At 39.2% G+C, this 11,237-nt stretch overlaps 1 protein-coding gene across 1 annotated transcript; it reads right to left on the bottom strand.

Moving 5' to 3' along the window:
* Positions 1 to 221: 221 nt before the first annotated feature.
* On the bottom strand, positions 222 to 10,603 carry LOC139718427 (photoreceptor-specific nuclear receptor-like). The gene is made up of 7 exons (XM_071629898.1): positions 10,582 to 10,603; positions 9,064 to 9,633; positions 4,052 to 4,432; positions 3,441 to 3,686; positions 1,734 to 1,901; positions 1,164 to 1,320; positions 222 to 306 (listed from the first exon to the last, which is right to left on the bottom strand). Exons 1-7 carry the CDS (start codon positions 10,601 to 10,603, stop codon positions 222 to 224), a joined length of 1,629 nt encoding a protein of 542 aa, XP_071485999.1.
* Between the last annotated feature and the right edge of the window lie 634 nt (positions 10,604 to 11,237).

Here is an 11,237-nt window from a genome sequence, read left to right on the forward strand (position 1 = left end):
CGATCGATTGTATCCTACCAGCTTGTCTACTCTGGCTGCAAGAATAATGATTGTAGGACACAACTTCCAGTTCACATACAAACTGTTGTTGGGCACCAATCGCAGGGGGACGTGTGGCACTTACTGGGGTTAACCAATAATGTGCTTTGGCCCTACGCGGAGGCGGTCGTGGCCGGATTATGTTCCAAATACCATGACACGCAAACACTGAAACGAAAAGGCTAGCACGACTTGAACATGTCACAGAGAAGCCGCTGTATTGGTATGCTGCCAATGGTGTTCCGGAAGTAGAGTATCTCCATGGTTCTGGATGAAAAAAAAAAAGACATTTTTTTTTTATATAGATAGATACACGCATATTACAAATAATCAAGTTACCAATAGGCGTGGCTTATTCATCTCTTCTGAATGGTCAAAGAAAGGTATGCATTTTGTATAATTAAAAACATATTGTATTTGCTCCTAAATCCATTAGATTTAATGTCCATTGTAACGACAATGACGGAAAAAATATGATGTAGGGATGGAGAAAGTGATGGTGATGGTTATATTTACAAAGGACCGTGTGGAACGATCGTGCTTGTGGTAGTTTGCTGAAGTTGATTGTGGATTAAATGGTAACAGTGATTTAAGTGTGAGGTGGCAGCGGTTGTGGCAGGATAACGGCTGAGTTTATGTGATATAGCGGTTGCGTGCTTGTTGTAGTGGGAAGAGGTTTATATGGATGACGTCGTGATGCAAGAACTCGGAGGGGCCTTTGGCGATACTAGGTGATGGGTCATGGGTGATAGTAAGGTAGAGGCGGTACTGGCTATGTATTGGACTCTCTCATTTATATGGACTCTAGAAACAGAAGGTCACAATTTCGAACCATGCCCATTGCATAGGATACTAACTTAATGGACAAGGGGTCACAAGAGGTTTTACGCACAACGTGCCTCGCCATCACAGGTGCCTGAATGGAGAACTATTATAATATACATGTAGCAATGCCGGGGTAGTAATAATGACAACGTCATCTCTCTTGCGATGAAGTAACGCCATCGACAAATATGAATTGTAATGATATTGACAGACATTGGGTATAACATTCAAACTGGTACTGGAGATGAATATTCACGGTTTTATTGGCATCTAGTGGTATTGCTGCTCATGAATCATACTTTGACTGGATGCTGCGAACGGATGGTAGGAGGAGGAGAAGTCGTCCAAATCTTGTCCTGTGGCTAGGATGGCGTGTCTGGCTGTACTCTGCCAGGGTCATCTGGGTGTCATCCTGTATCCTCTCGACAGCAGCACCCTCCCGAAGTCCTTGGGACTCTGTGAAGTTATAAGTAGATGCACTTCATCATCAAATCAAATCATCCAAAGCTATTCGAGTTTTGGTGTTGTGCTCACCAGGGAGCCAAAGCGCAGCATATATGCTAGTGACTTTATCGTGTCAGAATTATTGTCTGTGATGTCATTAGTTAAATCCCTAACACTTCGAGGCTGCCTTTGTAGACTTTGTCAAATAATTAGATAACATCGCAGCATCCTTACTTTTATGAAGATGATGTTTTTATAGTGCACTTGCGATCATAACGCAACTTGAAAAAAAAAATGTTACGTGTACCTTTGAGTAATCACCCCTAACTGAAAAGGGGGTTGCTTTCATATTAATAATGGATCTCTCACTCAGATACAATCAAAATCGTTCGAGCTGTATAAAACAGGCAGCTTTGATCCCATACCTGGTCGGAAGAGGGCGAGTGCTTTCAAACAAGCAAACTCCATAGGGTCGACTTGCATCTCTCGGGCGCGGTAAACGATGTCTTGCAAAACTTTGACGTCATGCTGAATGGCGCTGTCTGAGTTGTCTCTCTTTAGAAAGTTGAGCGTTTCTGCGCTAAAAAGCTGACCTGTTCAAGTTTGTAGGAAATGGCATACACCAAACATGTGAACATGATAGGAACATAAAAGGGAACACTGCACAAGTTTATCGTGACAATTCATAACGTACTTCATAACGTAATGTATCGATCCTGAAATGACGCTATTGCATTTATGTGTATTTACCAAATGTGACGCAGATAGGAGGCGAAAGTTTTCGTTACTATTTTTCCCAAACATACAATATTGTTTACTTTTTATTAAAGATGAAGGCCTTTAATCACTTAGTGAGTAGGTTAAAAATGGGTGTAAGTTTGTGCTACCGTCATCTACCGATAGTCACGAAATAATGAATGATATATTTTGTAAGACTATCTACTTGAGATGTGGAGTTTGTTGATTATACAAACCAAATATCTAAATTATATTCTAAGGCATTATTAAATTGACTTTACGATTAAGATAAAATCAGCATTTTAAACTTTTTATCCATGTCAGACAAGTATGAAAAATGAAGGAATTTATGCTTTTACTTGCTGTCATAAGATAATATTGTTGGTCGCATATTAACGGCAGATTAGCAGAGGTAACACAATCATCACCTTAAAAGTATTGTTTACCATTGGGAGCAGTGATTTGAAAAACGCTCGATTGTCACATTTGATGCATATGCGTAGGTCAGTTGTGTCAAAAAAAAAATCCAACCATGTACAAATTTTGCTATAAAGCCTAAATATAAGGAGATGTCACTATTTTCTCGATAAACCATAACTGTAGACGGTTTATTCTGGAAGCAATTTTATCGTAACTATTGTTCACATTTTGGATATTTAACAATACTTATAATTGATTAAACTAATAAAAATTTTTACATTGGTTATTTCTATTCCTAAATCACATTTTAGAACTATCTTAAGCACTAAAGCTGGTTTTTATTCCATATGCAAATGGTAAATAATGCCTTTAAAACTATTCATTATTTCGTTATAGACAAAAACAAAAATAATCACAGAAATAATGATGTGGTACATATTTCACCAACTACAGCACTCCTTTCACCCTAAAAGTCATTATTACACTGCACTGTACGACTCTTTTCTCTTTGATTTCATGTCATAGAAGGATATGTGGTGAAACTCTATTTACATGTCACGGGGAGTACGGGACGTAAAGATATCGCCACCTCCTTCTATCTGCATGTGTGGCTGCGACCATGATTGTTGCATGTAACAAGTAAAACTGAAAAAAAAAATAATATCCTGAATGGGTCAGATTAAAATGAAATTACATGTACCATTCTGTTGATTGCTCGTACAAGAAATTGTATCTTATTTCCAAAGACATACTGGAAATGATACTGATATGAACTTTGAGGAAATGGACACGGCATGTGCAAATTCAATGCAGGCAGACAAGAGGAATGATTGCAATATAGAACATCCATTAGTATACATCTCTATGAGAACATCTTATTGAGATCATTCAATTTCCTCATGGCTATGGCTAATTGCCTTCTGGAGACTGAGCAAATCCAATGGCTGCAAAGAATTCTTTGTCGATCTCCTTACCACAGCCTTGCGCCACAGACCATTGGCAACCTCCGAGAACGAACAGCTCGGCCCACGATTCCTCCAGAAGAATGGCTTGGTCGCTAAACGGAAGCGTAAGGAATGCTGGGATTCCCCGCGCCCATTTCACCGTCATGAAGAGTAGACGTGCGGCGCTCTCGTAAAGGTGGTCACGTGACATTGGAGGGATAGGCAAAGGCAGGACGGATGGAATGTACGTCGGCTGATCGAATGCGGTCTGCTTTACTGAAGCATTATATAAAAGGCAAGAAAGATAAAAACAATTAAAAAGTGGGTCGAGATAACATTGTAGCACAGATAACAGCCCACATGTTAACAAGTTTTACAATGGCCGTATGAGACCGTCAAGATAGCACAAAGCGTGTGTCCTCACATCTTTATGTGTGTTTCTTTGTTGTTAACTTTCTTATCATGATCATAAACAGTGACATCAAACCTCTGTTCTCCATTGTCTGTAGCAGTGAACGGTCACGAAAATGTAACTACTTTGACGGGATAAAATGTCAAAACCCAAACATTTTGTTAAGCATTCCAAGCCACCACGCAGAATGCCATCTTATTGCACCTTCCTTGCAGCTCAACAGACTTACTGACTGGCGTCTTTGGTGAATTTTCCTTATAGGCATCACTTGAGGGAGGCAACAGTCCGTCCACGCCAAAACTATGTGGTAGCGAGGGTTGAAGCTTGTGATTGACTACTGGCATCTGACGACCCGCGCCCGCTGTGCCGTGATCAGGAAGTTTGGGTGGAAGTCTAGTGGCGAAGTCGGGAACGACAGGCGCGAAACTTGAGCGGCGTTCGTAGCCAAAGCCTGTTGGGAAGGGTCGATGTGGTTGGACTAATTGGGGCGTCCAACTTGGTGTCAGGTTAGGTTTGGTATCTGTGATGCCATTCTTTGGTGTGGACGTAGGAGGGACAGAGACGCCAAAAGGAAGCGCAAAACTTCGAGGAGCGCGTTCATGTTGTACGGCTGTGAAAATTAGACGAAAAAACAGAAGGAACTCAGGAAGAATTTGTCGCGCTTTGGGTTTACTATATTGCATAAAAACATATTCACGCTTAAAGTCAATAAATGAGTCATGTATTCATAATTATGTATGCATATGTATATATGTACACACATATCATGTGCGTGTGTTTGTGTGTGTGTATTTAAGACAAGCCTTTTAGACTCATGCATTGATACCAGTTAAAGTGCACTAGAGCGTCGTAATAACACCCCTTTTTTAAATGAATTTGATTTGGATTATTCTATTTTTTTCAATTATCAGTTGACTTTAGTTTGCACAAGATACGAGGATCAGACCTTAACGTATATTGTTATGTATCAAACAGAACGAAATTATGACAATGACATTGATATATATAGCAAAATCTTGAATCGAATCGGCGGATCTCATTTTATCTGGATGCGATTCTTTCCCAACATGTACCTTGTATCAGAGAATGAGGGTGTAAGGTAGAGACAGCTAGAGGGCGGACTGCACAACATATGATATTCCATCTATATATATCATATTCATGCTTTGTCAAAAGATAGCTCACACTGTATGCATCGAATGTACGATAGCATCGCCCCTTTGTGTATAGGACACATTACAATCAAGCCCGTAAATAGGACATTTATGTAAATCAACGTTTAAGGAGAGTTTTGTCATCATACAAATTCTTTACTATTATGAAACGCTGATGAATGAAACGTTATTGACAACCTGGTTTTGTTTACATTGCACGAATGACAGTATACATGTACGTTTCTTTTCACATTTAACCTGCAAATACATATGTCTATTGATGATTATACCACACTTATCTGTATTCCAGTCACTGTTTAGTTTTTGTTACTTATGACGTCTACAAGGAACCTTTTTATGTCGGTGTAAATACACTACTATAACTACACCAATCCGTGGCTTTGAATCTGTGTCATTTCTCCCCATAAACTTTAAGATCATGATAAAATTTCCATTTGATTTTTCTTTCCATAGATATCCGTCCCACTACCAAATCAATGCCACATTTTGTTGTAGTGACCTGGACTTATTTAATATTTTACAGTGACATGTTATGAACTACAATAAATGGAACACGGTGTTGATATTGGATTTTTGCCGTTTGCTGAAGCAAAAGAGCGCAGTGTACGTGCGCAAGAATTAATCAATACTCGGAAAGGGCATAAAAATCAATCTTCTTGAAGTGAGAGCGATCGCTGATTTCACACGTTCAACAATCTGTGTAAGATCAAGGTTATTATATAGTAGGTCATAATCGCGAATGCTATGAACTTGTGGCGTCCTGATGTGAACGAGTATATTGCGGGATTACAGACATCTTAAAATGGAGTGTATGAATGACGCATAAAGTATTTGGTGGATATGCCTTCCTAAATAATAATAGTATGCGCACAGTGAAGAAACTTTGGCTTATTGAACAGTCAATATTTTATGTTAAAACGCTAATTTGGTGTGCCTTTAATCATATTCATTAAAGCATTGGTGTGTTCTTTTTGATTCTGTCTCTCTAAATTCTGGAGAAATGTATGATAAATTCGATGAGGGAAGAAGACAAAAACTTTTTATGCATGAAATTCATGTGTGAAGTATGAGAGAAAAGATCATAGTATATTTACATGACGTTTCCATCAGTAGCAAGTTGGGATCCACGGTATGGAACAGGATGGTGCGTCACAAAGAGGGATTCAGCTGTCGTTGTGACGTAGTGAGCAAATTGATCGAGATCTTTGATCGCTGGCAGAGTGTCTGGACATCTGGCTCATCTCGTATCCCCCCCCCCCCACCACCACCACCACAATGAGCTCACTTATAGGACGTATACACAACACGTAATCATTCATGGTATGGCTATGTACCCAAAGCACACACTATCAACAAATACGCGCATCAGTTCAGTCAATATTTAGGGAGAAGCGATCTTTAATTCTGTCTGTTATTTGTTTTTCTCCACACGAATCTATGCCAGTGTGTTTTTTTTTCTTCAAATGTATAATGTAGGGTACATGAAGTGGTCATTAATCTTTGCCAAAGCAAAAACATCCCAATCTATGCCTGCAATGACGTACGTTGAGTTTGCTTCATGAAGTCTCGATAACACATAACACCCCCAGAACACACCATGTAGGTAGATAAGAGAACAATGTTCAGATATCAGGGGATAATATAAAGTTTTAGATCTCACGTGGACATGGCTTCCTATACTGTCGATTATAACAAGCAATCATTGTTCTTGTACTTTTATCGTTGGGGATGACAAAGCTCTGAGATTGCCAACTCTTAACGCCAAAAAATTCAACGAATTCAACTTCATTAAAATAAAGAGTAAGAAAGGAAACAAGAAAGTGTGAGTTAGGTTTTCCAAAGTTTGTTTTCCCTATTGTCGACGAGATCTATTCTTCTTGAAATAGAATGCCGATACATCTCAGCTGAGTAAAGACAGGAACACCGTGTCATGCGATCATCGACACACCAGTAATCCACTCTGCGTATTACGGTTGTTTATTCGCCGATCTTTCGAGGACAAAAATTCGTTGTTTGACTTCCAGTTAGAGATTAAAGGATACTTTTAGGTTAATCTGTAATATTCATTGATCAAGTCTCTGCAATTGATTTTAGGAAGGGTAGGGCTCTACTAAATGCACTTCCGAATGGAGAGTGAAAATTTGAATCTGGCAACTGCAAGTACATACAAACATTGCTGTTTATGCAAATTATCCACTTCCCTGTAGGAATATACAATGTATATCCAATTGATAAGTGCTATACGGGATTGATTCTTATAACACCAATACAATGATTTTGCGTTAATATCTCATTATGTCATATCTCTCATTCATCCATTTGGCAAAGCCCTGAAAGAAGGCATAACTTTACACCCATTCTTACTAAGTTTTCCTAACAATTTACCTACCCCGTGGAAATTTCGCACATGTTGCAAGCCTTTATCGGCCACCTTCGATCTGTTTACGTAGATCGATTACAAAGCCAAAGGGGTTTCAAGTCTATTATCGTGTGAGCCACGCGACACTACGTTCAGATAAACACAAGAAGTGTTTGTCTTGTACACGATTAAAGTATTTGATGATGAAGTGGTTAATCACTCACGCACACTTTAAGGGGCAATTTTCCCTAACGCGCATTAGCACACTTTGTTAGTATATATTTTTTAAATCGACACATGGTGACAGAAAGAGCGACGGTGAATAAAATGCGTTTCGATCAGTCAAGCTACTTTTGTTCCTTAAAGCCTCAATGACATTATTAAACAGCGTCTTATCACATATCAAATATGACGTACATTCCACGGTCGTTGTTCCAGTGTAAACCAGTCTTGCTGTTTGACTTTATCCCAAATGAAAAAGTCCTAGTATAGTTTAATCACATTACATCACCAGTTGTCTTACAGGCTTCGCAGCCATAGCTTTGCTACATTTAGAAACCCGAGGTGTCTCCTGTTTTCGTGTTTTACTTCGTCATGCAAAATTAACACAATTCTCCAGCAGACCTTTTGCAATGCAAGACACAGAGGAAAAATACAAACTAACAAAATGTTTGTGTGTTTTTCTTTGTTTATAGGTATATAATGATATATACGGTATCCATCTCACCCACATTAATACACCGATACACGCCCTATATGTACAAACAGAAACACTGCACAGTTCCGAACACACACACACACACACACACACACACACACACACACAAAAAAAAAACACAAACAGACAAACAAACAATAGCAATTTAGTCCATGTGATGACGAAATACAGAAATAAATGTATGGTTATGTTAGCTTATGGTCCATTTAACTATAATCATATCTTATTAAGTAAGATCAAATCAGGCCATTGGTGATTCCTCCCCCGCACTTGCACCCGTTATATCTGTGAGTTAAATCCTTGATTTTTTTAACCGTTTTTTTTTCTAGTAATTTTGTCACAAGAAAAGGACTGTCATCTCACCAAGCATCATTATCATATGTTTATTGTGACGGCCCTTGCAAAGTGGAACAAGTAATAAAAGAGAAAAATGGAACAATTTACTGTATTCTGTATCAAAACGATTACTGAATTTGCTTGTAAAACTTGATATTCCTCAGATAATCTTATTTTACCAATCTCTCTTTGTTATTGTCATGTTTTCGTTGGCACATTCTATTCTTGAAAATATGTTGCAGATGTAAATTGAAATGAAAATTGAAATTGAATTGTAGTGGGGTTTTTTTTCTTGTCGTGTATCTAAATCTTGTAGATCCTCCCTCACGAAACTTCCCTCATGTGTAAGAACATTATCATGGACTAAATGTAATCTCTGAAAATGTCAGAACTTTATATCTCAACCGGTAATTTTTAAGGAAATAGGATGCTAGCTTTAAACAGTATTGCTTTAAATGTGAATCAGTCGATTAAAGAGATGCCAATCACTTTGTAGTCGGGGAAAAATGGAAATGGAAAATATGACATAACGAGAATCCATAATTTACAAACGACGTGCTATCTTTTAGACAGTATAGCTCGGCAACGAATGATGTTGACGGAAGAAAAGAAACCTTCAGATATTGGCCATGTGCTCTGGTCTGTATACTTACCATCTCGATTCATGCTGACCTCCAAGCATTTCCGGTAGCGACATGCCTGGCACTGGTTTCTTCGAGCAACATCCACCACGCAACGGCCTTCGTCACGACAGATGTAGGCCAGATTTCGACGGACGCTCCGTTTGAAGAAGCCCCTACACCCATCGCAGCTGTACACGCCGTAGTGTCGCCCGGAGCTTCGATCGCCGCACACCTGACATTGAATGCTCGCACCTCTGTCTTGCGTCCTGCCGATGGGTAGTCCAGGCGCCACGACGGTGGCTATGCTGTCGAGCCTCATAAGGGACAAAGTGTCAAATTGACTGGTCGTTGCTACTGTAGTAGCAGTCGATGGTGTTGATGGTTGTTCAAGGAACTTTGGAACACTGCTTGTCGGTGTTCTTGGTGAACTTTCGCTGCCATCTGCTCCATCTCTCGTCTCATTCTCACATTTTGATTCTGCGTTCTCTTTGAATGGAGAAGTCAGATACACGGTTGATGTTTCCGGCTCTTCAGATGAGCGGGATGGATTAGCTTCTGTCTCGCTTGATCTGACCAGTTTTACAGCCTCAGATGTGTGGTCTTAAAGAAAGAGGAATACGTTATTTCTTTACGGAATAAGCCATTGTGGAAAATATACTGTATGAACAGGGAACGAAACTAAAGTTTTAAACATGACTAAAACATGGCTTGAAGAGACGTTGACGATGAAAGTGAATGTGCTTTGTTGCAAAAAGAGAATGGAGTCAAAGAGAGAATGATAAAACCTGACGGAGAGCCCACAACTAATTGAAAAGGGTAACTTATGTAACCATGGAGAAAGAATACTCTCAAATAGCAGTGAATAGCGGGCATTCTCTTCATTAACGAGCATGTATTATGTTGCCTGAGATGGACTGGGTTGAAGAAATACAAGATGTTACACAGCTTTCACTGACTGTAACAGTATGCTAGCAGAAACAATGTCAAGACTCACCAGGAGGTTTCAAAAGCATCGTTCACCATGAGACGAAGACTGATTAATGTGACTTGGTGATGGTACACCTATATTTAAAATCAAATCTTCTCTTTGGTCATAAGAAATGAACCAAGTGCATTTGCAGCAATACAAGTGTCTTCGCATCACTGCCTGATTGATATACAATGATATCGCATGAGCAGAGTTACGCTGTTCATCACGGTCATGCATACATTCTGAAAGTGTAAATCTATGAGCATTGTGGATCAATTTTTCCTCTCTTTGATAAGATATGCAAGTAACATTCTTATTTGACTGTCATTTTGTTTCAGACTAACTATAGCGTAAGCATGAAAGTTTTGTTTAAAGTAGCTTTCCAAAATTCTTTTTGCCTTTCCATAAGATAATCCATATCATTCCGCTGATGAGAAACGCCAAATAAGAACTATAGCTTTTATTAGAGTTGGAGGAACCAAACACGATTGTCTTGGCATATTATGTCATGAGATGTATAAAAGAAAATAAAGCAAAGTTACATTGCTCTAAATTGATCATCTACATAGCCCTCCTACCTGAAGATCTCTCAGATTCCATATTGGACCGAATAAATCGAATTCCGATGAGTAGCTCAAGCTAATATCTGGACACAAAAAAGAACAAAATCTTGGTGCTGATCGTCCAGTCCTCAAATATCACAGAGTGGCAGGATGATGAGAGTTGTGACGTTGTTAAATGCAATGTTGCAGACGAGACCAAAATTCCTCAACACCACACTTCTCCCTCCTTTCAATTAAAACGACTCAGGCAGTCCTAACTCACACCTGTCCGTTCGATGTCCTACATTGGACCGTTGATGAAACACTTGTCCGACATTCAACGGATGATGTGTTCAGGATACTTGATACAATCGGCAAAGGCAATGAATGAAATGCCCTCTCTCTAACTGACATCTGTCTTCGTTCACGCAAAATGCAAATGCAAGAAGGGGGTGGGGACGGCAGCATATGGTTGGTATCAGATTTATGCTAGGCGTATAGAGGTTAGCGATTAATATTGTTGATAAGTTGTAATCTCGTCACCGAGCAGCTAGTTAAGGCTTTGGAATATAAGAGCAAATCAATTGGTATAACTGCATATGAATATCGATGACAACTCATGTTGCATTATAAATCAGACATTGGGACCATAATTATGTGAACATGGAAAGCCGTGGCAAATTACACTTTCT

The sequence above is a fragment of the Diadema antillarum genome, unplaced genomic scaffold (genome assembly GCF_040938485.1).
Source record: "Diadema antillarum isolate AM-2024a unplaced genomic scaffold, OU_Dant_1.0 scf00000094, whole genome shotgun sequence".
Lineage (NCBI taxonomy): Eukaryota > Metazoa > Echinodermata > Echinoidea > Diadematoida > Diadematidae > Diadema > Diadema antillarum.